This window comes from Miniopterus natalensis, chromosome 13 (assembly GCF_054644295.1).
Source record: "Miniopterus natalensis isolate mMinNat1 chromosome 13, mMinNat1.hap1, whole genome shotgun sequence".
In the NCBI taxonomy this organism is placed as follows: domain Eukaryota; kingdom Metazoa; phylum Chordata; class Mammalia; order Chiroptera; family Miniopteridae; genus Miniopterus; species Miniopterus natalensis.
The window spans coordinates 10,580,687-10,608,217 of NC_142093.1; the positions used below are offsets into that span (position 1 = coordinate 10,580,687).

The 27,531-nt window shown below is 38.8% G+C and overlaps 1 protein-coding gene and 1 pseudogene across 3 annotated transcripts in view; one reads left to right on the forward strand and one right to left on the reverse strand.

Moving 5' to 3' along the window:
- Positions 1-755: 755 nt before the first annotated feature.
- ASXL2 (ASXL transcriptional regulator 2) overlaps positions 756-27,531 on the reverse strand; it is a 76,142-nt gene continuing 49,366 nt past the window's right edge. For 2 of the 3 annotated variants that reach the window (XM_016209149.2, XM_087823410.1), the window contains 7 exons: positions 26,954-27,080; positions 25,747-25,890; positions 20,929-21,092; positions 18,279-18,375; positions 13,099-13,204; positions 10,193-10,904; positions 756-7,225 (listed from right to left, as the gene is read on the reverse strand). In XM_016209149.2, coding sequence (XP_016064635.2) covers positions 4,763-7,225; positions 10,193-10,904; positions 13,099-13,204; positions 18,279-18,375; positions 20,929-21,092; positions 25,747-25,890; positions 26,954-27,080 — 3,813 coding nt within the window. In that variant the 3' untranslated portion in view covers positions 756-4,762. The remainder of the gene's footprint in view (positions 7,226-10,192; positions 10,905-13,098; positions 13,205-18,278; positions 18,376-20,928; positions 21,093-25,746; positions 25,891-26,953; positions 27,081-27,531) is intronic. The other variant, XM_087823409.1, reaches the window with a different exon arrangement.
- Positions 16,091-16,716, forward strand: LOC107534164 (histone H2A.Z pseudogene; annotated as a pseudogene).

The following is a 27,531-nucleotide window of genomic DNA, read 5'->3' on the forward strand; positions in this document are numbered from 1 at the left end:
AAAATTACCTCTTGGACATCAGGATTGCAGATTACCTCTAAGTATAGGACTATGGACGATGTCCTCTAACATCTGGCTCAGTCCTTGTTTTCATAAACCCCCTTCCTGACACTAAGGAGATGAAATCCAGGTCCACCGAGCTCCTCTACCTCTCCAGATCCACAGGGACGTAAGACTGGCTATGAAACTTGCTTATCAGAGAAAAACTGGGCAACAGAAAAAGTGTTCGATTATCTTCATGAGATTATTTCTTCACACTCTCCTCGCCCTGGAAGGTGTTGGCAGTGAATGTTTGTTAATGAATTATTAACCAGTGTGGAGAAAGGAAAACCTATTTTTCCCTGAGGTATTTTCTTACCATTCTTTGTTCTAGAAGCAAACAATGGACATATTTTTTAAAAAATGCACCTGGGGTTTTATTTTTTTGTTTTACTTTCCCAATGACATTAAGTGGTTAGGAGACAGAACAGTTTAAGGGTGAAAATAGACAGACAGATTATGAGAATTTAATATTTTTAATATAGTTCTGGAATAAATGTTACCCTGATTTATCACCAAGTTACTCACTTTACTCCCTTCTATACAATCTGTGGAAATCTTCCAATAGTAAATAAGGCAACAACTGAGGGCCCTTACCCACACCACTCTCAGATATATCAGATCTCAAGATTCACCAAAAACTCCACAGTTTTTTTCACTTTAATTATCTTTTACTTAATAAAATGAAAAATAAGAATATATGAATACACACAATCTATATACATATATTTATTGCAAATACTTAAAGTTCTTATGTAAAATGATTTTTCTATATTTGTGAAAAAATATGACTTTTAAATGGTGCTGACACCAACTTCTCTGTACATACCCTCAATTCCAATGTTAACAATTCCTTTAAAAAAGGCAAAAAGACACAAAAGTTTACATTTACCAAACCAGTCTGTACAAACCTTATAGCCGGAAAGAAAAAAAATAGCTTGTGGTAAATAAGTCAATTTTCCTTTAAAATAAAAAATAAACTCCAAGACTATCACCCTTATTGCATTTTTTGGAAATAATCTGAGTGTCTTTAGAGTAACCTCCTTTGAAATCATTTGAGCCTTAACAGTGAGGTCCTACATTAAACATACCATATATGAGAAATTCAGTCTTCCACTGTCACTTTTTACATAGATATTAAAATATATATTACTTAAAATATATTACTGGAAAGCTATTTTTAAAATTGATCTTTAATAGTTGTATCAAATGTAAAGCATTAATAAAAATAAAGTAACCAATAATCTATGAAGCTCTTACTTCAACTTTAGGAAATGTTTTACCTATTTTCTTTCAATAGGTATGTAGGTATTGAAACATGGTAGGAAAGATCCCTGCCTATCATCATGTTTCTCAGTCTCTTTGGACTATTCTATAAATTGAGCTGAAAACTACCCTTGGCCAAGTTTTTACTTAGCACATTGTTGTAATGCAATGGGGAGACTTTTCCCTCCTTGTCGTGAAGTCAAACCTCTAGGCTACAGAGAAAAACCCTGGCACTGGTCACTGACAGTGAGTTCTAGAAATAAATAGCAGTGTAATGACCAGAGAAGACCCTTTCATTACAACAAATCATTTCACCCAAGAGTTTTTAGGGACTCTAAGGCAGAGATGGCAGTAAACAATTAGGATGATGACTGTCAGGTTATTAATATGTATGAATTTACACATTTACCTGGAAAGCAATGAGGTCTTCCTTTGGCTATTTATTTAAATCTGAGATAATTTCCTAAAACAACCACATCTGTGTGCCTTCCTAGCCCATGCAAGAATGCTTCCCTACCCCAAGAAAAACTGCACCTCTGTCAGATCTTTAAAATGTTACATGGGGTACCACAGACAGCTTCAGTATCTTGAGTACAGGAGTTAGGGATAAAGCCGAGCAAACAACTCCAGGTTATTTGGCTTTATTTTCTATTTAACAGGATAGAGAATTTTAGTCAAAATTCTTTTAGATTCAAGGAGCCTTCTTTCCGAGATGACTCACAACATTTATAAGAGAGACTGAGATGATACACTGTAATGCGCCCTCCCCAAGGTGACCTGCAGTGGGAGGCATCTGCAGCACACTCCAGAGGTATAAGCATCAGACATAAACCTGCCTACTCACTCGAAACAGTGCAACTTAATACCAGAAAAATAAGCTTAGCTCGTACTAGACTGAATTGAGTGGTAAATTCTGAAAACCTAAAATAAAAATTGCTTTAAAGGTACTGGAATACCATACTTTAATAATTTAACGATTTTTTTGTCCAGTCTGCCTTATTTTCAAGAGCCAAATAGTAATTTTTTCTTCCTGTTCAGCGCATGACTTTCAACTTGAAACCAGTTTTGAAACAAACTGATAAACGGACTGTATTCAATTTACTACCAACCTAAGAGAGCCTAACTATTCTCTTATTTGGCCAATATTGGGGCAGTGTATCTAGTCGATTTCAATTTCTGTTTTAGGGGCATTAATAAATGCAGGTGTTTTATTAGCTGGGTATTAAGAAATTTTGGTGAACAGTAAATCTAAGGACCATCTGCAAGAGCCTAGGTCAAGATGAAGAGGCACGATATGGTTTGCTCTCTAAATGAACTTGAAAATCCCTGATGCCTTTCCTCCTTTCCTGATTAGTTGATCCATCCTCACATTAAGGGAACCAGGGAGGAGAAACTTTCTATTTCAGGAAAGGTGCAAAGAAGAAAAACCTCTTTAATCAACCCAAATTGGTAATTGTTTAGAATGTGGTCAGTTCTAAAACTCTCAACAACTTCCAGCACTCAGACCAATCTGCAGCCTGCCACTGAAGTGCGGAGTGCAGAGCTGAGCATGGGAAATCTGAACCAGCAACAGGTCTTTTTAAGCTCCCCCTGAATTACCCAGGACACCGAAAGTCTGAGAACAGACTTTCTTACTGGTTCGTGGCTGGAGAACTTAAACCTTACCCCTGGGATCCTTGCAGCTGTGTGTGGCTGGAAGAAAAAGGGGAGTCAGAAGGACATTGTCTAGGCAGAAACAAGAACACAGATATTAGTCCTCTAATTGCCTTGGCCCACACAAAAAAACAGAAACAACAAATGAAAATAGTAAAGTAATGAGTTTCTTATAGAGTTTGAAAATACCAAGAGTGTATAACATGGAAGGAGGACAGGAAAGGGTAGCAGAACGGGGGCAAAGGTTACTACTGCTTTCTCCTAACCTGGAATGTGACTTAACCAGTTTACACTGTTCTGCATGTTGTAAGTATCACATCCTGAATAATAAGTACAACTACAACTGTACTAGGTTACAGCAGTATTTTTACTTTACCTACTTGAAATTAGAAAACTTGAAATCAATATGCAAATGATGCACATTGACAATACTCAATTTTAAAATTCAAATTCTGGTAAACTGTAGGCTTATTTTAATGTTCTTTAACCATGACCTAAATATATATACTCGAAAATTCTTTAGTTGCTAGATACAGGCTTAAAAACACAACAAGGACACAAAAAATAAACAAAAACAACAAAGCTTTGGAGGTAATTTCTCTCCTTTCTACATGTTCCCTTAGCCATTCACTGAAGCCCCTTTACATTAGAAATTTCTAGTGCATAGACAGCAGTAACCCAAAACAGGGGACATATTTTCTAAAACAGGAAGTGTCTGACTTTTATTGTGTGTGTGCAGATGTCTTCAAAGTAACATAGTAAGATTACTCTATACTCCTCAGATGCCTGGGAGGTCAAAACAGGCTTAACAGAATGGGCAAAGGCGGCATTCATGAGCTTTTCTACCTGAAGCAACAACTGACTACTGAACCCTGGGTAATGGATTGGGAGAAGAGGCTGTTTGGTTTTTAATGTTAAGATTCTTTCCCAGAGTTAAGTTTCTGCACCTTTATTCCCCTTGCCCAACAAAATACACAGTTCAAATCACCCCGTCACCAATACTTCCCTGTTAATTTTATGCTAGTATTTTAAACCTGTTTGTAAGCTCCCATGACTAAGTACACGGACCACATTCACAATCTCAGAGCAGGGGAGTAGGATTAGGGAGCAGCAGGGACCCACAAATTGCATGCATTGTGCTTGTCAATAGTACTGGTTTAGGGAAGCCAAGAACCAAGTCAGAGCTTTCAGAGTCTGAAGTACTAGATGTGAAATTAATACCTTATCAAAATTTGAATTCAGAAGGTTCCATCTAAGGTAAAGGGGCTGAAGGGGCTGAGTAAACCTGAATCCATATTCTGGAAAGGCTGAAAAATCCACATAAAACCTACAGGCAGGTGGTCAAGACATAATCAGCATGAACAGTCACTTCTCCAGGCCATTCATTCACTCCTTCCTCTTCCTAGCCTCTTAGGAAAGGACAGAAGGGAGACAAGCTTCCTTTCACCATGCACGGCACTGAATTTTTCTCAGAGTCACATGAAGTAGAACATAAATTTGAATTAAAAGTAATACATTATTACCTAAACACTTGGAAAAATAATGTTAAAAACAAAATGTGACATATTTACATGATTTTGTAAGTGCAAACTTGTCACAAATTCACAAAGTCTTGCTTGACTTAGACTTACTATACAAGGTGCTCTTCCTCTAAAATGTAAGATCTGTACTCTGTATACCTGATTAAGCAACATTTATCTCGACAACTGAGATCTACTTATTTCTGTGATTCCAAAAGGACGCAAAAAACACATCCTGTCATCCCTTCCTGCCTCCTGTACAGTGTGTTCTCTTTCTAGTCTCGTTACCGCACAACAAGGCAGGAGACACACAGTTTAGAGGGGCCAATGCAGTCATCATGGCAGAAAGCTCCACACCCCTTGCACATGATCATGGCTTTCAATCGGCAGTAACATTTCGAAGGCGTGTCCTCTATGCTGTTCTCTTCAGGAAATGCCTGGACAGGAATGGTCTGGCTATGGCTGCTGGGATTCATAGTTTGGCTAGCAGGGATGGTAGTGACAGTCACTGAAAAAGACATGACGTCGCCTACATTGCTAGATACCTGGCCACAGTCAGGCATTCCGGGTACAGCAGAGTTATGGTCCATGTCCGATGAAGTAGAGACATTGATCATGCCTCTGTAGCTTGGCCCAATCTGTGTGGGGCTCCCATACAGCTTTGGGGTTTGCAGTGGTGGGAGGAGGAGAGGCTGATGGGTAGGACTGCCTGTAGGTGGAGGAAGAGCAGTGGAACTGAACATCTCAGGGCTGCTGTGCATCGCCTTACCTCTTGCCACGTGAGCCATCTGCTTCTGTGCTGCCTGAATCAGATCTCTGGCTAGGGTCTTTTCATCAAATGTCTGGCCTCTAGTGAACAGACAGTTCTCCTTGCTTAAAGTGGTTTGCTCAGGCACTGGTGTCTCTGCCTTCATATTCTTGTTAGCTAAACAATCAGTGGCTAGGGTTTCTCTACTGTGGGGTCCTGAACCTGCTTCACACTTGCCAGAGCCCTGGGGCTCCTCCTTCACCATGACGGACTCTCGCTCATCACCAGTACTTTCCTCATCAGTATCTTCTTTGCCGCTGCTATTATCTCCCATTTCATTTTTACAATCTGTATATCCCATTTTCAAGGCCTCAGTGGGGCTACTTAGACAAAAACGGTCCTCAGGGTTTACAGAATGGGTCCTCCTAAAGCTCTCTGAACCCCGGCCATAGGTGGAAATGTTAAGTAAGTAGTGACCTGCCATTGCAGGCTTCGAAGTCCTTCTGCCAGCAAACCCCAGCATGAACCGCTGGCTTGTGGAGATGTCTTCTAACTGGAAACCTGAGTGAGTGAAGTTGAACTGCGGGGGCTGCACAAATGAGAGAACATTATGCCTCTGAATATGAACCCTTTGGATGAGAGTCTGAAGGATCTGATCTTGGGTTGCTTTACTGAGTCCTTCTTGGTGTGTGTCAATGGTAGAGTCCCTCAGATCCTTACCTGAAAAGAGCTGAAGGGGTCTGGGAACTGGGGGGAGATGCTTACTTTGCAAGGTTTTACCCAGTTGCTGTATTGCTGGGTGAGAAGGCCTCTCATGAACTTCCTCTCTGGTGCTGTTTTCTGTTATGTTGGTGCCTGTGGGTGCTCCTATCCCTATTTCCTCTTTTGCAGTCAGTGGAACAGTTTTCATTTCAACTTTGGTGAGTGGTTTAGGCAGAATTTGCTCCATGGGAACATCTTTGCCCTGGAGCAGCTGAGTGACCAAAGGATTATTAGCAGGGATACTTGAGCTTGGCCGTGAAATGGGTCCATTCATATTTGAAGAAGTTCCTGGAGTTTTAAGGCTAGAAGCTGCTGGCAAAGTGCTTGAGGATGGAGCTGATGCGGTAGGTGCTACAGTTACACTGACCTGGGGTATAGAAAGCTTTTCTAAAGTGGCTGCTATTAATAAAGATGTTAAAGGGGAGGAAGTCATATCCACTGAAGCCCTCGCAGTTGTCTCTGCTGAGGCTGAAGGGTTTGGTGTATTCTTACTAGGGCCTGTTTTGGGCTCAACTGTGCCATCAGCTGCAAAATGAACAGGTGAGGCACCTGAGATTAGAGCAGGAACTGTTGGAGCAGAAGGTACTTTCTCCTGCCTGCAAGGACTGGGCCCTTGTGGGTGGTTAAGAGAGGCCACCGTGGCTGCTGCCCTGGCAGCATTCAGTTTCTCAATATTCAATTTCCCTAAAGCTGGTGGGGGTGCGCTAGTGTGAGCTGGTGATGGGACACTTGTGCATGCTCCACTGATGGCAGATGTTGGAGGCACTGAGGGGATTTGCTGTAGTTGTGCTCCAGAGACACTATGAGGCTGTGCCTGGCCTGAGGTCTTGGTCTCAGGTTGGGGCTGAGTCTCTGAACCACAGGGTAAAAGCTCTCTCGTACCTCCCCTGCTTCCAGTTCCTGCCAGTTCCAGTGTGGGGCCCTTTCCAGTTTCTCTGACTCTACCTGAGTCTGGACTCCCTCCTCTAGCAGTCTTCCTTTCGCCACCCTCTCCTGGACCTTGTCCACCCCCTGGGCCAGGTCCTGGAATGGTCCCTCCAACTGCGGCGGCTGCAGCAGCTGCAGCTGCAGCGGCAGCTGCTGCCCTCTGTGCTTTGACCAGCTGGGCTTTTGCTTTGATGTCTGCAAGAGTTCTGGCTCCTGTTCTGTTAGGACTAGTGATGGAGATTGGAAAACGAGCCCCGGGAGAGACCTGCGATGTAGGAAACAGCATGGGGGAGATTCTGGAGACCGGGATCTGAAAGAAGTAGGGGGAAGAAAACCAACAGATGTTAGTTTTCATTTACAAGAATAACAAAACTTCATTAACACTTACATTCTTAGAGTAGGATGAGCACTACAACACCTGTGACAAAGATGGGAGGTCTCTGATGAAAGACCAAATCATGCAGACAGCAACACAATTTTGTTTCTAGGGTCCTTCAACCTCCCCTTCTGGTGCCAAAGCCTCTCCTCCCTCAACATTCACTCCCACCTCATATTCCCATACCTCTCTCTCCTAATGTCACAACTACTCAAAACTGCTTATCATTTAAGATATAAACCTTTCTATGGTATCTGCATTTTCAAATGTGTATGTGAGAGAAGAGAGAAACAGAAAGAAAAAAGCAGCGTAACACAACTGCCTTGTGCTTCTCAGCATTCCTACTGAGGTCCGGGAGAAAACTTGCTGCTTCTGCTCCACATGTGCACGTGCATATGCAAGCATACAACAGTTAAGAGTACAGGCTGAGTTACCTCAAATTACAGTGGTTAGTAGATTGCACTGGAAGGAAGAGAGTATGTATGTGTGATCCACAGGTGCACCCCACTCTGCCCATCCACATGAGAGAATATGTATGTAATGTATACAATGTTTACCAGTCATTCTCGTCCCTGCCTGGTATTATACTTAACCAGTGGAGCTTTTGAAAACTACATATGCTGAGTCCTATCCCAAAATTCACAAATTAGAACCCCTAGGGGGGAAAATGCTTTTTAAAAAAGCTTCTTGAGTGAGATTCTGATGCATTATCAGGTTTGAAACCACTGATTTTCATGTAAGATATCTTACTTGGGAGGGGGATGGGAAGACTGGGTGAAAAGGTGAAGGGATTGACTAGCACAGATTAGTTATAAAATGGTCATGGGGATGTAAAGCACAGCATAGGGAATATAGTCAATAATAATATAATAACTATGTATGGTGCCAGGTGGGTACTGGAAATATCAGGAAGAACACTTTGTGAAGTATGTGACTGTCTAACCATTATGCTGTATACCTGGAACTAATACAAAATAATAGTGAATGTAAACTGTAACTGAAAAAATTTTTTAGGCACTCTCCTTCCTGGGAGCAGGCCCGTGCCTTTCCCTTTCCCTCTCTCCCTTCCCCGAGGCACTTTACCATCAGCTTTCTCACTCTCAAGCTCCAAGGGCCCTTCCTTAACTCTATAACTTGTTTCCTCAGCCCATTTCTTCTAGGAATTACTTTTTTCTATCTCTGTGATTTACCAAATAAATGTTGTCTTATAAAAAGAAATATACACTGTATACACACAACACTGTTATAGATATGCATATATGACACATGCACATACACAATTTATATATATATATGTGTATATATATATATACATACATGTATAACATTTGTAATCAAATTTGTACTTAAATTTTGTTTAAAAGGTATTGTTTTGTTATACATTAATTTAAGCTTTGTCTAAGAAAGCGGGATTTGTGATCAAGTCTACGGTAAAATTAGAGTTATAAAGCAAGTTCTGGTAGAAAGTCTTTCTTGGAGGCGATGAGGAAGGAGCAGAAAGTAAAAGGAAAAAGTTAAACAGTATTAACTTGGTCATAATGGATTTAAGTTTTCAGCATTGAGCCTCTTGGGATTAGCAGACTATGATGTAGTTTAGCCTCTTTACAGATGAGGAAATGAAATGATGGATCTTACCAAGTGTCATTTATATGAAGTAAAACCTAAACTGTAACTCAGCTCTCAGGTCTGAAGATTAGTTCTGACATTCATTAAAGAAAGGTTTCTAATATTTGTATAAGAATAGTAAAAATAATTATCATATAAATAAAAATATCTGGCAAACCATGACAGAATGTGTTAATGGTAGAAAATTATCAAAAAATAAGGAGAGATTAGTAAGTACTGAAAGCATAAATCTTAAAAATAAAAAGTACTAAGGAAATGTCATACTATTAGTAATAAGAAGCAAAATGAGAGGAGTCACATGGTACATGAAATGGGTTAAGTACTAGTAAGTGAATGTTTCCAAAGGGTGTTTCCTGACAGAACTAACTTTGATTCACCTAAATAAAAAAAAGGAGGGGGGTATTTCTATATGGCTTATTTTCCTACTTATATCCTAACGTGGATGAATACCCAGTGCCTGGGCTCAGAGTAGACACAATAATATTAATAAATACTATTAATAAAAACATATTAATAAATAAGTACTATTTATTAATTAAATGAATGAAAGGACTGCAAGCTGATATTAAGCACAAGCCCAAGTATTAATAAACCTTTAGATCAAAAGTAAAAATGAGGTTGGGTTTTCAAAGGTACACTACTAATTAGATGTAGTCTTTATATACTGAGAGGCACTGCTATAGGAATTTGAAAGATTTTACACATAGTAATATATGATTAAAATGGAAATGAATGCCATATCCTATGTAGTAGAGCTTAGCAAGACTATTCCTTCTTACCAATATCCTTCAAGTAACCAGTGGTGACTCATGGTAGCCACACACACTTCCTTTGACAGGATGGAACTAAAGGTAGCTCTAGACCCATATCAAATCAGTTACAGCAGTAAGAAAAAGGCCAAGGAACACTTAAATATTATGGTTCTTGGTACAAATATATGATCTTTTGATAACACCAATGGCCTCATGTTTATCATTATACTTCTCATTTTGCCACATAAGACACTATAATTTCCCTGTCTTAAGATACAAGAGTAGCCAGCAGAGGGGTGGGTGGAGGTAATTTACATTAGATATCCAGGTATCTTACTTAATCAAACACCAACAAAGACCTGTAGGAATGCAGTTCTAAATAGCTGCTTATTAATAATTTTATTCATATAAAGACCAGAGTTACACGTGGTCTCATATGAATAAAATTACTTGAAATTTGGTAGGTGTCACCAAAAACTGTGTTCAGGCCATCTCTCTCTTTTAGTTCTTCCCATTCTCTTACCTTGAGAGGTGGTACTTTTCGCACTTGGATCCTGTCCCCTCTATTGAGAAAGGGCTGTGGAGAGACTTGAAATGGCTGCTGGTGCTGGCGATTCTCAGTGACACGCGGCCTTTTCTCCCAGCTCGTAGAGGCCTCTTCTTGGGTGAGAGAAGATTTCCTCTTGAGGCTTTCTGAGCTATGATCAACCAGAGCTGATGAAGGCTCTTTCACAGTGGTCTCCTGTGGACCTGTTTCTACTATGGACTTCATTACTGGTTTCTCCACTCCAGGACTCTTGGGTTTGCTCAGAGACTTAACTAAAGCTTCTTGGCTTTCGTTTTTGTTAAAGTCAGAAGGTGCAGTGAGATGATTCTCTTTCTCAGATTCCTGTTCAGCAGAAGCAAGTGGCTTCTGCCCCAAGACATCCTCACCCTCTGGGCACTTGATGGGAAGAAGGCTACGCTCACTTGTGTCGCTGGTGGAGCAAAGCAGGGGGTCAGGGCATTTAGGGTCTGGCTGCACTTTATCTTGGGTTTCCTGTTCTTCTTTTCTGACTGATGATGGCATATGGACTTCTCCTTTAGATTCCACCTTGGGAATTACAGGGATTATACTGACAGGGGAGGCCTCTGAAGGAAACATGGATTTTGGTTGCTCAGTTGGGGTTTTCTTTACTTTGGGATCGCTGGGTGAAGCTGTCAATTTCTTTGAATCCTCAAGGCTCAGGCCAGAACTAAAAGGTTAAAGAAATATTCTAGTTGAGAAATGGGCCACGTTATTGAAGCATTATGAGATAATTGTATATGGCAATGCCTAGAAGAACCTGACACATAATAGTTATTCTTCATATAGTATTTTATTATTATTATTATTATTATTATTATTATTATTAGTGACGGTTCTGGAGTCAGAGTGCCTGGATTCATATCCTGGCTCTGATTATGACTATCCATGTGATATTAAGTAAGTGACTAGCCTTCTGTACCTCACTTTCTTCAACTGTGCACTGAGGTTAATCATTTCATAGTGTTGCTAATTATTAAGTTAATGTATTTAAAGTACTTAGAATAGTACCTAGCCCATAATAAAAGTTCAGTAATGTTAACTGTTATTATTATTTCATATTATAAAGGGGCCACACTGTCTGGAGACATGCATCACAGACTACCCACTAGGGAAGTGAAAGGCTAAGACCCATGTACCCTGAGATTGTGGGTTTACTGTAGACTGTGATCAGTTCTGCTCTGCAGTACCTGTGGAAAGACTCGCCAAAAAAAACCTGAGAGACCCTGAGGAGACAATAGGAGAGTTGGCTGTCAGTGTTCGCCAGAGGACGAGAATTCTGAGTTTTTAGAAAATCTATTTAAATTTCACTTGGTATAGCTCTATAATTCTGAGATCCAGTGCCTCTGAGCTATTCTGGGAGTGAAGGCCAATTGAGACTTCCATAGTGCGGCCTGGCTAAGAGCTAGGCCACTCTGCAGGAGTCACTAGAAACTTCTTCTAATGATTTAGAATATTGTTTAATGGGATGCAATGATGGTTCGGTGGTAGAATTCTTGCCTCCCACTTGTGAGACCTGGGTTCCAGTCCCAGCTTATGGGTTGGATTTCTGGCCTATGCATTCTAGAATATTGCTTAACAGGCAAAAACAAGGCAGCTCTCTTTGGTGACTTCAAATAATTAGTACTGTGCCTCTGAAATGAAATGGCTAAGGACAAAACTGGACAGTAATCAAAAACAGTCCTCTATAAAAGCTGGCAAAAAGCAAGAGCTAAAAACGGAAGAATCCAAAAAGTGCTGTAATGCTCTCTCTGCCCAATGAAGAGGGAATGAACAGTATTTATGGAATACTTGATACCTGCAATAATAGTCTAAATGTAAGCACACCATCATTTCTATAGAACTCAAAGTTCATATGAAGAATATAGAAAAACCAGGACATGAGACTCTTAATCTCAAGAGGAATCATTTCCTAAGTGACCGCGAAGGGGTCAATGAGCGCTGCCTGGAGATAAGGAAGAGAGCAAACGCTCGCCAGCGGTGCCTGCAGAGTCTCTGTAAGGGCTGCCGTCAGGTGTGCAGAGGAAGGAAGGGAGACTAACAAGTAAGACTCGGGGTGTTCAATTCTATTTCAAACAATACAGCTCCACTGTCACCTATTTCAATGTTCCTCATTAAGACTTAATTTGGATTTTTTGTTAGAAAAAAACTGAGTTAGACTACAGTCTCTTGAGAACAGGATTTATATCTTGTTTCAGCTATACACATCTCCCAGAGTGCTTTCTACAGAGGAGGGAGGCTGCTTAATAAACATTGGATATAACAGGCTTTATTACAGTATTCCTAGCATTGTTTAGTGATTCTGGATAAGTTATATTGTGGGATTAAAATTAATTACTACAGCACGGCTGGGCGTGGCTCAGCAGCTGAGCGTTGAGCTGGGATCCAGGCGATCAGGTTTGATTCCCGGTCAGGGCACATGCCGGGGTTGTGGGCTCAATCAATGACTCTCTCATCATTGATGTTTCTGTCTCTCTCTCTCCCTCTCCTTTCCTCTCTCTGAAATCAATAAAGATATATTTAAAATAATAATAATAATAAAAAAAGTAAAGTTAATTACTACAAGAAATATACAGAATTTCAGTATTCTTATATTTTATAAAGATACTGGAAGAAAAGCCAATCTATTTAAAGAAAAGAGACTTTAATTCAAGATAATTAAAATCTTTTTTTTTTTAAGAAACCTTCCTACCCACAATGGTAATGTTTTAAGAGTTAAAGATTATGACTAATCCAACTCTGTGCACTTGAGATTGTAAAGAGAAAAAGTTTTCTTGGTAAAGAATTGTGAAAAAATAGAAGGAAATTGAGGACTACATTTTCTAGGAAGGTAACAAGATGAACAGAACCTATCTTGACATTACCTCTGACCATAGTAGCTTTCAAAGAATTGTTCTTTCCATGGCTCTACTTTTTTCTCCTTCTCAATCTCTTGTCGAATTCTCACTTGCATCTCAGGTGTAAACTCACCTATAATGCACACATACACAAAAAGATATTCAATAGAAATATGCTGTTTGCTGCTTTTAACTATTTGTAAATCATGAAAGACTCATGAAGGAGTCAGAATCCTGTCCTGTGAAAGCAACATAAATTTGCCCATATTCCTTACTGTAAGAGTACCTAGGTATCATTAGGTGAAATAAAAATATTTGCACACCACTTCACGTAGGCAGCTGAGGGTCAACTGGGCCTCTTCTCTGGGCCCTCCTTAGAGCACTTTCCTCCTGCTCCAAACATACTCCCTACAGATTTATCACTAACCTTGAATTTGTAATTGATTTCCACTGGAAAAATACTCATGAGCTTTCAGTAAATAATGCCACTGGGCATTTTATTATTTTAAAGTTCTGTTTCTCCCAGGCAACGTGTGCTTTACGCTTTTTATCTCTAACTGCATAATGAACAGCTGTGGCCCTGATTAGAGGTACTTGAGATTCCAGTAAAAGATAGGAAGTTACTTTGAAGTTGTCAGTTTTCTAATTGTACCAGTCTATTGCCCTAGCAACAAGGCAAGCAAGATGCCAAAGACCAGCTGCTCTGAATATGCCATTTATTTGCATACACTACCAACCACCTTGGTCCTTCCCACTCCATCAGCAGAGAACAGTCAATGTGCTTGGTAGGCCATCTTCAAACTTGTGGCTCAGAAAGGCTGCTTCCTTTTGTATTCTAATGCCCAGGACATTAGGAAATAAGAGGTGGAAATGGCAGACATGACATCTAAACCCTCCTGGACATAAGAAGAGGGAAAGAAACAGTTTTAGAGAACACTGAAAATCACAGTCCTGAGCATATGAGTAGGAAAAGAAGAATTTGGCTGTCAGAATCCAACCCAGGTCTTGTGCTCTTTTGTTGAGTCTACTGTGCTTAACAGAAAAAGAAAATAAAAGTACTGAATGTACTGAACTCTGTTCATACATGTATAATGTTCAGTTTCTGCTGTTCAAAAAATATAATTGCATGACTATAGGTACAGCAGTGACTGCTCATATGAAAAAAAGTAACAATAATAACCAAGGTATCATTTTTAATAATACCTACTTAAAAGGGGGGGGGATTGGAAGTCATAGATCCTTCACCAAATTATTCTTCAAGAAAAGCATTGGTAATGGGTATGTTTTAAAGTGCCTGTGTTATTTCAATTCCTCTGCTCATGGAAATCTTTAAGAAAGAGAAAGGACCAGAGTAATGATCAAGGGATCCCTCCTACACAGAATTTGTTCTAAAAAGAAAAACAGGACAGGAAAAGTCAACAATTGCAGTAAACAATATAGATATTAATTAGCTGGTCAATTACTCTAATTGTCGGTAATCTGACAAACAGTGAGCAATGGCCCGGCCAGGTGTGGCTCAGCGGCTGAGCATCAACCTAGGATCCAGATCGTGGTTTGATTCCCGGTCAGGGCACATGCCAGGGTTGTGGGCACAATCCCCAATCAGGGGGCGTGCAGGAGGGAGCCCATCAATGACTCTCTCATCATTGATGTTTCTCTTTCTTTCTCTCTCTCTCTCTCTCTCTCTCTCTCTCTCCCCCCCCCTCTCCCTTCCTCTCTCTGAAGTCAATAAAGATATATTTTTTAAAAAGTATGCAATAAATAGCATTCTTAATGCTCTCCTGAATAAATGTATTTATTTTAAAGCTTTTCACACTTGTTTTAATACAATCAGTGGTTTTAATAATGGTTGCATATTAGAATCACTTGGGGTAACTTAAAAAGGAGCTCCAAGACAGCAGCAGAGTAGGTGGAAGCTACACTCACCTCCTCCCAGCACCAAACTGGAATTACAACTAAAATACAGAGCCGATCAACCTGAATAACCAACTAAAGACTAGCTAAAGCAAAGTCTCATTATAATCAAGGATTTGCAGAAGCAGCCACATCGAGACTGGTAGGAAAGGTGGACATGCTGATAAAACTGGCCCCATTCCCATGGGCAGCAGCTGAGATTCCAGAGAGCCATCTCAGCTGCAAAGGTTCCCCCTGAGAAGTATAGGGTCTCAACCCCAAGCCAGGCTCCCCAGTCCAGAGAACCAGAGCAGAAAGAGGAGCCCACATAACATCTGGCTGTGAAAATCAGTGGGGATTCTGTCTGCCAGGGAGAGACGGTGTTTGCTAGAAACACAAGCATGCTCTTAAAGGGCCAACGCACTAAATCTCAATCTTATTTGCAGCCATCACCCTAGGCTCTGGCGGAGGGAGGGTGGAACAGACAAGAGTTGCATGAGGGGAGACTGGGGTTTGTGGCTCTTGGGAGAGAGCTGAAGGGAAAACCACCATGATACCTCTGCTGAGATATAAAGATAGTCCATTCAATAAATGGTGTGGGGAAAATTGGACAGATGTGCAAAAAAATGAAACCATACCACCTTCTTACACCATACACAAGAATAAACTCAAAATGGATTAAAGACTTAAATTCAAATATAAGACTTGAAATCATAAAAATTCTAGAAAAGAAACACAGGCAGTAAAGTTTCAGACATTTCGTGTAGCAGTATTTTTTTCTGATTTATCTCCCTAGGTAGGGGAAACAAAAGAAAAAATAAACAAATAGGACTACATCATACTAAAAAGTTTTTGCACAGCAAAGGAAACCATCAACAAAATAAAAAGACAACCCGCTGAATGGGAGAACATATTTGTCAATGATATATCTGATAAAGGGTTAATATCCAAAATTTATGAAGAACTTTATACAACTCAACCCCACCCCCACCCCCCAAACAATCCAATTTAAAAAATGGACAAATGAGTTTGAATCAAGGTGCGATGGAGTAGGCGGTGGGATCTCGCTGGGTGTCTGACTAGTCCTTTCTGTGCCTTGATTGTTTGAGCTTCAGCAGAATTCGAAATGGCTCGTGGTAAGGCTGGGGAAGACTCCAGAAAGGCCAAGACAAAGGCAGTTTCCAGCTTGCAGACAGCCAGCTTGCAGTTTCTGGGAAGCCGTATACATTGACACCTGAAATCTAGGACGACCAGTCACGGACCGGTGGGTGAGACTGCTGCTGTGTACAGCACAGCCATTCTGGAGTACCTCACTGCAGAGGTACTTGAATTGGAAGGAAATGCATCAAAACACTTAAAAGTAAAGCATATTACCCCTCATCATTTGCAACTTGCTATTCGTGGAGATGAAGAATTGGACTCTCTCATCAAGGCTACAATTGCTGGTGGTGGTGTCAGTCCACACATCCACAAATCTCTGACTGGGAAGAAAGGACAACAGAGGACTGTCCTAAAGGATGCCGGGATTTCTTATTATCTCAGGACTCTAAACACTCTAACAGCTGTCCAGTGTTGGTGATTCCAGTGGACTGTATCTCTGTGAAAAACACAATTTTGCCTTTTTGTAATTCTATTTGAGCAAGTTGGAAGTTTAATTAGCTTTCCAACCAACCAAATTTCTGCATTTGAGTTTTAACCATATTTAAGTGTCACTGTGGCTTCAAAGAAGCTATTGATTCTGAAGTAGTGGGTTTTGATTGAGTTAACCTTTTAAAAACTGTTTGGGTTTCATTTTTTATTTTATTTGATCCTCACCCAAGGATATGTTTTTACTGATTTTAGAGAGTGAGAAAGGGGAAGAGAGAAAGAAACATAGGTGTGAGAGAGAAATATTGACTGGCTGCCTCCTGTAGATGCCCTGCCCTGGCCAGCGATGGAACCCCAAACCTAGGTACGTGCCCTGACCAGGAATCAAACCCACAACATTTTGGTGTATGGGAAATGTTCCAACCAGCTGAGCCACCCAGGCAGGGCAAACACTGTTTGGATTTTAATTGTGATACAGAAGTTATAGTAACAAACACTTGGTTTTGTACAGATATTATTTCCACTCTGGTAGATAAGCTCAATAAAGGTCATATTCCTCCCCCCAAAAATGTAAAAAAATAGAAAAGGCACTTCTCCAAAAAGGACAGACAGCAAATAGATATCCCAATAAATTAAAGTTTTTAAAAAGCCCTGGCTGAGTGACTTAGTTAGAGCATTGTCCCATTCACCAAAAAGTTGTAGGTTCGATTCTGGGTCTCTCACATCGATGTTTCTCTCTCCCTCTCTCTCTCTCCCTTCCCCTCCTTCCACTCTCTCTAAAAATCAATGGAAAAGTACACTTGGGTGAGGATTAACAAAATGAAACAAAAAAAATCAATAAAATTTAAAAAACATATCCTTGGGAGAGAATTAAAAAATAATAATAAAAAATAAAAATTTTTTTAAAAATTTAAAAGAAAGAAACACTGAAGCTCAAGCACCATCCTAGATCAATAAAAACAAACTGAGAGGGGGTCCTAGCCGTCAGTAGTTCGAGAAACACCAGAGGTGATTATAATGAGCAGTCAGGGTTAAGGATACTATGTGCTGTCCAAATGCAATCAGTTACTCTAATTTAAGTAACTTTGTTAGATCAGAATGAGAAGCAAGGCATACATGGCAAACCAGTGACCACAGTCAGCAATTCTAAGTCATAACCTATATTAATTAAAACACTCTGACTGCCACTAAACTGTACACTTCCAACGGGGAAGTTTTACAGTATGTAAACACTTTTCAAAAAGGCTGTTTTTTAAAATGTTCTTAGTAATTCTTTTTACTGTTAGTTTTATTGAGGTTGAGCAGTAATAAAGAGGTTATGTCACTGCTTACCAAACCATAATTCATAGCACTATAAAATAACTCTAATTCTATACTTTTAGGGAGCTTATTAAAATTTTAATTCCTAGAAATCAACCTAGAATTACTAAATCGGAATCTTTGGGAAAAGGGCCTAAACATATGTACTCTTTAGTATCCCAGGTGACTTTAAAGCCTTAAAAGAAACATTGTTGGACTCCATCTGGAGCTAAACCTGGTTACACAGGCTCCAGATGAAAGTCTAGGAATGTATTTCACACAGGATAGCTAGTTCTACCTTATGAAAATACCCTGTCCTTTGCCTTCCAAAATTGTTCAAGTACCGTTAAGGCACAGAGGTGCCAATATGCCCTCATAGTGGCTCCAAGTGCAGAGACATACTAGGAGACATAAGATAGAGCACTCACCTTCTGAGAGTCTTTCCTTCCAGCCTTGGGCTGCTGAAGTGAAGAACTCATTGTTAAGGGCTGAGCCATTTAGCTTCATCAGACCATCTGGACCAACCTGGGTCAAAGAATAAGCCAAGGAAAGCTTACAAAGGATAGCCAAACATCTCATGTGGAATTTGACTTCCTTTTCTTTTTAGAAAAGAATGTATGTACATTCATTTTACAGAAACATGACTATATCATACTATGCTGCTTACTATGGACACTTCTCTGTTATAATCTTTTTTTCTAAAAAATTTCTTTCTACCTCTTTTCCTGTCTTCCTCTCCTTTTAATCCCATTCCCTATTGAATAATTATACCAAAAAATCATTTGCAAACAAATAAATACATGTAAAAGTTTTTCTTCTGAGGTTTATTATTTGTTTTATAAAACTGTGACGAAGTTACATACATTGCTCTGAATCTTACTTGGCTCATGTAATACATTGTGAAAATCTCTGCAAGTCAACTGGTATAGTTTTAGCACCTTTGTAATGCCTGGATATTGTTTCATTGTATGTATAATGTGCCTCAATTCATTAACCTATTTCCTATTCATACGTGTGTGTATGTACACACGCGCGCGCACACACACACACACACACACACACACACACACACACACACACACACACACACACACACACACACACACTGTTTCCCCCTATAGGTTGAGAGCAAAGAAATATTTGTGTGTAACTAGATATTATTTTCTAAAAAGGCTAAAACAATTCACATTTCGACTAGAAGTATATGAATATACCTTTTAACCTGCGAACAATATATGTTAACATGCTATTTAATTTTTGCCAACCTAATGGGTTTGAAATGGTAAAAATTCCCTTTATCCTGTCTACTAGAGTGTTGTGCATCTTTTTGTACTTTTATTGAATATTTTTATTTGCCGTATTGCAATATGCCAATTCCTATATCATTTGCTCATTTTTCTATAAGGCTGCTTATTTTTATTATCAATTTATGAGAATCCCTTACATATCATTCATAGTAAAACTGTCACACATCAAAAATATTTCACCCAATCTGTCTATTGACTTAATCTGTGATGTCATGATGTCTTGCCAAAGGTTTTAAGATTCTTTTGCCTTTTATTACAGATTTTGGATTTCCTGTTCTGGTTTAAAAGCACAAAATCTGATTTAAGGGCATAAAACACAAGATCCAAAAAAACCTGGATGGAAAAACTTAATGAAACTGCCATTCTCCCCAAAGTTAATATCTAGTTTCCTGTTAGAATCCCCATGCAGATTTTTATTACTAAAATGACCTTACTGTTCATATGGAAAAAATAATTAAAAAATTGAAAGAGGGAAATTTCCTTTTGAATTGCACCTGTAAAATACGTACCACATATAAATATACAGACCATATAACACAGAGGGTATTTCAAACTGTAAGAAAAAGATGGTTATATAAATATGTAGTAATGGAATAACTGGTTATCTGTTCAGTAGAAAATAAAGTTGAACCCCAATTTCAGGGCAATACGAAAAAAAATTCTAGATGGATTAAAAACCTAAATGTTAATTTGAAGTCAAAAACAACCTTTTGAAGAAATTTTAAGTAACTACTTGGACATCTTGGAGACTGAGGAACTCTTCTCAATCCACTTATTTTCAAAATCTGTCTGGGTGAACATTACTTTACCCTGGCTCTAGAACAGAAATTGGAAAACATTTTCTGTTAAAAGATAGACTGCAAGTATTTTAAGCTTTGCAGGCCATATAGCCTGTGTTGCAAGCACTTAACTTGTGTTTGTAGCATTAAAGTAGCTACAGACAATACATAAACTAATGAGAGTGGTTGTGGGCCAATAAAACTACAAAATCAAACAGTGGGCTGAAACTGACCTGAGGGCTATAGTTTGTTGTATTCTAGAGAGTTAATAGAGGGGTAACACGTTTTCCCATGAGAACAGTTCATCCAACCTTTGCTTAAATTCCAGTGATGAGCAAGTTACTCTATCACAAGTCAGTCCATTCCACAGTTTAACAACGCCAACTGTAGAAAAGTTCATCTCTTCCATATGACAGGCCTTCAATATATTTGAAGAAAGGTGTTTTAATCCACTTCCTTCCCTTATTCTTTTCTCTGGTCTAAATAATATTTTTCTACTGTTTGTTGCTGGGAACTCCATACACTGAAATATAGTTTTCAATGTTTCATGCTAATAATAACCAAAATTCTTTATAAATAATCCAAATTTCCTCTGATAGTAAAGTTGTATTTCATTTAATTTGAACTCCATATTCTGCATACATAAGAACAATATTTCTTAGGTTGCTATGTGCTCCCCCCATAATTACTGAAAGAGACAGGCCAAGTGACCTCCTATTAAGAATACCCCACAGAGCTCTGGCTCGTGGGCTTAGTTGGCTGGGAGTCCTCCCGTGCGCCAGTCAGGGCACATGCCTGGGTTTCGGGCTCCATCCCTGGTAGGGGATGTGCTGGAGGGAGCCAATCAATGTTTTGCTCTCACATCAATAGTTCTCTCTCCCCCCCCCCGCTTCCTCTCTCTTTAAATATCAATTTAAAAAAAGGGTACCCCACAGATGAGTGAAGGAGGCTTCAAATGGATTATAAAACTGCTTATGCTTGAAATCACGCACCTGTCGATCCACCTCTGGAAGTAGTAAAAGCAGTCGTTGTTGGCAATCCCCAGGAAGGGCTGAAAAAGTGTGTTTGTTGATCAGTGCTCGAAGGTTCGTATTAACCAGAATGGAGTCTGGTGTCTCCACATCAATTTCAGCACATTTAGTCCTTTTCAGTTGCCCTACAAAAGGGTCAGAAAGAATCACTTGGGTCCCCTTCAAATTCCTGTTTCTATCTACACTACAGTTTTTGCTCGGCAATGCAAAAAAAAGTCCATAGTTGTAAGTACTTTACATATCACACTATGAAGAAGGTAACACTTAAGGCTCTTAGACATTTATTCTAAGACGAACAAATCAAGTTTTGTTCATTCATAAAGGATAAAAAAATATAAATTATCTTCTCTGCAAAAATAGAGCAAGGTCTATAAAAGTGAATCTTTTGCCATACTAAAAGTGCATTGAATGTTTGAGAACTGATTATTTCCCAAATAGAACTGAGGAAGTTCATGATAAATAACACGCAAAGTTTGACTTAAAAAAAAGAAAAATTCCAATCTACATATAAATTATACAAGGTCTTTGCTCTCTTCCCATGAGAATTTTTTCAACAATCTGAGTCTGCACTACCTAATATTATGACTGACTTGCTCAACAGTTTCAGGAAATCCGTTCACAATCAGAAGGCTACAGTCTTTAAAAGACTGACAGATTTTAGGTACACCACGGTTTAAAATGTAAATGACAAAAGTATATACATAAACAAAAGACTAACTTGAAAAATATATTTGCAAGCCACGACAAAAGATTCTTCATATTAAAAGTGAATTTATAAATCAATATGAAAAAGAAAAATATCACCAAGAGAAAAATGAGCAAGGGTAACTAATAGGCAATTCACAGTTGACTAACCATAAACAGATGCTAAGGTATCAATATTTAAAGAAATACCAGTTAAACCAATGAACATTTTTTGTCTATTAAAATGGCAAATACACACACACACAGTCTTTCCCTCTCACAGAGTTATTGTTGGTTATTTGTATAATGCTTCAAGTAAAACCAAAATTGAAATTTAAAAAAAGGGAAAATATTGCAATATAGTGAGCAAAAACCACTTTCAAATACTGCTGGTGGTGCTAAAATTAAAATAATCTTCTTAGCCTGGCCGGCATGGCGCAGCAGTTGAGCATCGACCTATGTTCCAGGGGACTGAGGTTCGATTCCCAGCCAGGGCACATGCTGGGGTTGCAGGCTCAATCCCCAGCAGGGGGTGTGCAGGAGGCAGCCGATCAATGACTCTCATCATTGATGTTTCTCTCTCTCCCTTCCTCTCTCTGAAATCAATAAAAATATATTTTAAAAAATAAGAATCTTCTTAGGAGAAAATTTAGCAATATACAGCAAAATTTTAATATGCATAGTAATCTAGGATACAGAAATTCTACATTTAGAAATACCTGCACAAAGTTACACAACCCTGGATGTGGGTAACCTCTGGCTTCTGGACTAAGTACAAGCAAAAGTAATCTCTCTTAAAAGGAAAGGATTTCTCTTAAATTAGGCCCATAGGATTCTTACAAATTAAAATCCAGCACTACCTCACAAAGATTACCTTGACACACCAGAAGGTATGCCACTATGACAGAGTCAACAAAAACCAGAAAGGAAAGATTACAACCTAAACTACTGCTATCACTGAAACTGTCACATATATAGAATATAGAATAGCTATATATAAAATGACTTAAAAACTAAAAGATGTAATTGTAAAGATGAGGATAATTAGGAATAAGCACAAAGATTTAAAAAATAAACGAGACTTCCACAAATTAGAATAAATATTATTGAAATCAAATACTATGACTCGATTAAAGAGCAGTTTAGACACTGTTAAAGGGGGGGATTATAACCTAAAATATATAGCCAAACAATTTACCCAGAATATAAGACAGACAGATAAGATTAAATATTTTGAGAGCTTTAGCAGAAACATGACTGATAGAATGAGGTCTAATAAAAGCTTGATTGAATACCAGAAGGAGAAAATGAAGAGAATGGGAAAAAGGCAACATTTAAAGAATTGACAGTAATACATTTATCTGAACTGATGAAAACTACAAACCTAAAGATCCTAGATGGTTACTTTTTTGCTAACAGAGTAGCAAAAGTTCTTAAAAGTTCACATCACAAGGAAAAAAATTTGTCTGAGTTAGGTTATGGATGTTACCTAAACTTATTGTGTTGAGCATTTCCCAATACATAAATATATCAGATCGTCATGATGTACACCTAAAACTAATATAATGTTACATGTAAATTATACCTCAATAAGACAGGGGGAGAGGAATGGTTATTTTAAAGAATTAAACATACATGGTACCATCTAAATCACCACTAAAAGCCCAGCAGGGTGTGGCTCAGCAGTCGAGCATTGACCTAGGATCCAGGAGATCGAGGTTCAATTCCTAGTCAGGGCACATGCCCGGGTTTCTGGCTTGATTCCCAGCAGGGGGTGTGCAGGAGGCAGCCAACCAATGACAATTCTCTCACCATTGATGTTTCTCTCTCTCTCTCCCCCTCCCTCCCTCTCTCTCTGAAATCAATATATATTTAAAAAAAAAAAAAAAAATCACCACTAAAAGAATAGGAATAGAATGTATACTAAACTCAGAAGAGAGAAAGAGGAATATAAGGGAATTAAGACAGACAACATACCAAAAAGCTCAGTAAAGCCCCCCAAAACCTTTAATTAAAAAAAGAAAACAAGAAAAACAGAAGCAGGACAAAAATCAACAAATAAGACGTAGAAACTAGTCCAAATAGATTAGCAATTACAATAAATGTAAATGGATAAAACTCACTGAATAAATGAGATTGTCATATTGAAATAAAAATTTAAAAATTCAGCTAGCTATATGTTCTGTAAAGGGATAATACATAAAGCACAAGAACACAGAAATGAACAAAGTAAAGACACAGCAGGGAAAAACTAACTATAGGAAAGCTTGTGTACCTTCATTAACATCAAACAGAAGACACTTTAAGTAAAAAACCTAATCAATGATTGATCAGGTAAATAAATAATGATAACGATAAAGGGTTCAATCCACCAGGGGGATTTTAAACATGAAGATATCTAATATAAGACAGCTTTAATGCCCGGCTGGGCATGGCTCAGCGGTTAAGCATCGACCTAGGATCCAGGCGATCGGGGTTCGATTCCTGATCAGGGCACATGCCCGGGTTGCGGGCTTGATCCCCAGTCGGGGGTGTGCGGGGATCAATGACTCTCTCATCATTGATGTTTCTATCTCTCTCTCTCCCTCTCCCTTCCTCTCTCTGAAATCAATAAAGACATATATTTTTTTTAAAAAAAGACAGCTTCAAAGTATGTGAAATAAAAACTGATAGAACAACAGGGAGAACTGGACAAAGCCACCATTAAGATAGGACATTTCAACACATCTCTCTCAATTATTAATAAATCAAGTGTAATAAAAGCAGCCCCTAAAAAGACGAGGAAAAAAAGCTGAGCTATTTTTCAGACTGACATGCTTATTCCAATAAACACAGAATTCTGGGGCGGGGGGCAGAGAGAAACATCGATGTGAGAGAGAACATCAATTGGTTGCCTTCCATACATGCCCCAACCAGTGACTGAACCCAAAACCTAGGTATGTGCCCTGACCCAGAACTGAACCCACAACCTTTCAGTATACGGGCTGACACTCCAACCAAGCCACACTGGCAAGGGCATATCTCAGTAAATTTAAAGTAATATTAGTAGTAATAACAACAACAATGATAAATAACAGCAGTAGTAAACACTTAATATAGGGCCTTCTAAGCACCAGGCACTATTTTAAACATTGGCATGTGGCCTAGCCGGTTTGACTCAGTGGTTAAAGCGTGGGCCTGTGGACTAAAGAGTCCCAGGCTTGATTCCGGTCAAGGGCACGTACCTCAGTTGCAGGCTCAATCGGCAACCCCAGTCAGGGGCATGTGGGAGGCAACCAATCAATGTGTCTCTCTCATATCAATGTTTCTTTCTCTCTCTCTTTCCCTCTCTCCCCTTCTCCCCCTCTCTCTCCCCCTTCCACTCTCTCTGAAAAGCAATGGAAAAAATATCTTTGGGTGAGGGTTAAAAAAAAAAAAGTATTGCCACTGCCTGCCCATCTGCTGGCTACTTGTTTCTTTCACCCTTGTGGATTTAAGCTTTTTTATTTCCATATTCTCATTTTTGTGGGATTCAGAGGGAGCAGGAAAAAAATGTTCAGTTTGTCATGTTTAATTATAAGCCCTTTCTGTATAGTTAGAAATAAAATGTAGCCCTAGCCAGTTTGTCTCAGTAGTTAGAGCGTCGGCCTGAGGATTGAAGGGTCCCAGGTTTCGATTCTGGCCAAGGGCATGTACCTCAGTTGCAGGCTTTATCCCCGGCCCCGGCGAGCACGTGAGTTGGAGACAGCCAATTGATGTGTCTCTCTCACATCGATATTTCTCTTTCTCTTTCTCTCTCTCTCTCTCTCTCTCTCTTTCTCTCCCCCCCTTCCACTCTCTCTGAAAAGCAATGGAAAAATTATCCTCAAGTGAGGACAGAAAAAACAAGAAGAAATTAAATGTAAATAATGCCAAAGCAACCTATGATCAGAAAAAGAAATAAACCACAAAATGGCCTAATAACAGACCTTATGCTGAATAAAGTTTGGTAAGGGCAGGTGAAGAGGAAGTAACAATTACGCCAGACAGCTAATGAATTTCAGACACTAGGCTGATAAATTAAGTTGCCAAAAAAAATAATTTACAAAGAAATGAAGTCCTTGCAAATTAACTTACTTGTGTGAAGTCTGTCAGACCTTTGGAATGACTTCTTCCCCAAGCCTAGCAAAGGATTTTCCACTTTAACTGAAGAAGAAAAGCTAGAGTTTGAGTTCTGGGAGCTGCTTGACTGTCCATCAGATTGCTTTCCTTCCCATACTGCTAGGGGAAAAATATATAACAGACTGGTGACATTAAGGTTATAGATAGAAATCCGTTATCAAAGAATTAAATCATTCAACACTAACTAAAAGTAGTTATGTATGAGGCAATGTGACCTTGCAAATGTGTTTTGAGTCTGAGGATTAAGCCCCAAAAAGAACGTAAAATCCCTCCTTCTTCTCAGCACATTACTGGCTTCTGGTGGTAAATTTCCTCCCCAACATAATGCAAAGTTCTGCAAGACACAGTTTAAATCTCGCAGGCACATATAATCAGCTGGCATCAAACCGAATTGTGTAATAAAACACAAAGTCTATATCCAGATGAGTTTAGATTAAAAACAAAATAAGCAACAACAAATCTAAAGGCCTGTAGATATGTCCAATGGAAATTCAAAGGTTGCATGTATTCTTAGTAAAATCTTTTATTTTTAAAAGAGATAATTTGTGAAGAGTTTAGTTTGAGTATCTTTTGAAAACATCAGTTTTCTAAGGTTACAGATTAGAGGGTTCCAAATATTATTAAGACATCTTGGAAGTTAAGTTGGTTATAGATTTCATTCTAACATACAAATCCCACTGATGTATTTTTAAATAACTGCATGAATATTTTGCATAAATTTCCCATTTAACCTGGAACCATTTAAATCAATGATTTGGCAATACAAGGATTATGTAAATAAATACAATAATTTAAAATAAATGCAGTATACAAATTAGAAAAACAACACAAACTACCAGAAAAAGAAACTTCCATTGATGAAGGAAGCAAAAACAACAAAAACAAAACAAACAAAAAGCCCCTCATAGACAACAGTATGATGATACCAGAGGGAAAGGGAATGGGGGAAGGTAGGAGAAGGTAAAGGGGAGATAAATGGTGACAGAAGGAGACTTGACTTGGGGTGGTGAACACATGATACAATACGTAGATGATGTATTATCGAATTGTACTCCTGAAACCTATATAATTTTATTAACCAATGTCACCCCAATAAATTTAATTAAAATAAAAAAATAAAAATAAAGAAACTTCCATTGAATAGACACCCTCCCCCGCCTACCAGATTTAGCAGTTACAGAGTCACTGGCTGCTTTGACAGTTTTCAGAGAGAGATGCTGATTGGAGGAGATGGACATGCTTGGCCTACATTGCTGCTGTTGTTTCTTCTGCTGTTGCTGTTTTAGAGCCTATAAAGAGAAAACTGACTATAAGAAACAAAACAAATCAGTGTTTTAGTAATAACAAAAAGTAAACAACTTAAGTGGTAAAGAGCATGCAAGTTTTTGCTATTACAAACTTTAACGAAATATTTTTCTTTGTGTTTATATACGTACATATTTTTCTAACGTAAGTTCCAAAATGTTCAACTGCTTAGTTATGGTGTGTGTGCATTTAAAATTTCAATAAATAGGCCCTGGCCAGTGTGGCTCGGTTGAGCGTTGTCCTATGCACCAAGAGATTGCAGGTTCGATTACCAGGTAAGGGCACATTCCCAGGTTGTGCAGGAGGCAGCCGATTGATGTTTCTTTGTCTCATCGATGTTTCTCTCTCTATCCCTCTCCCTTCCTCTCTCTCTCTAAATTAAATAAAAACGTATTTAAAAAATAAAATTTTAATAATGCTACAAAATCTCTCTCC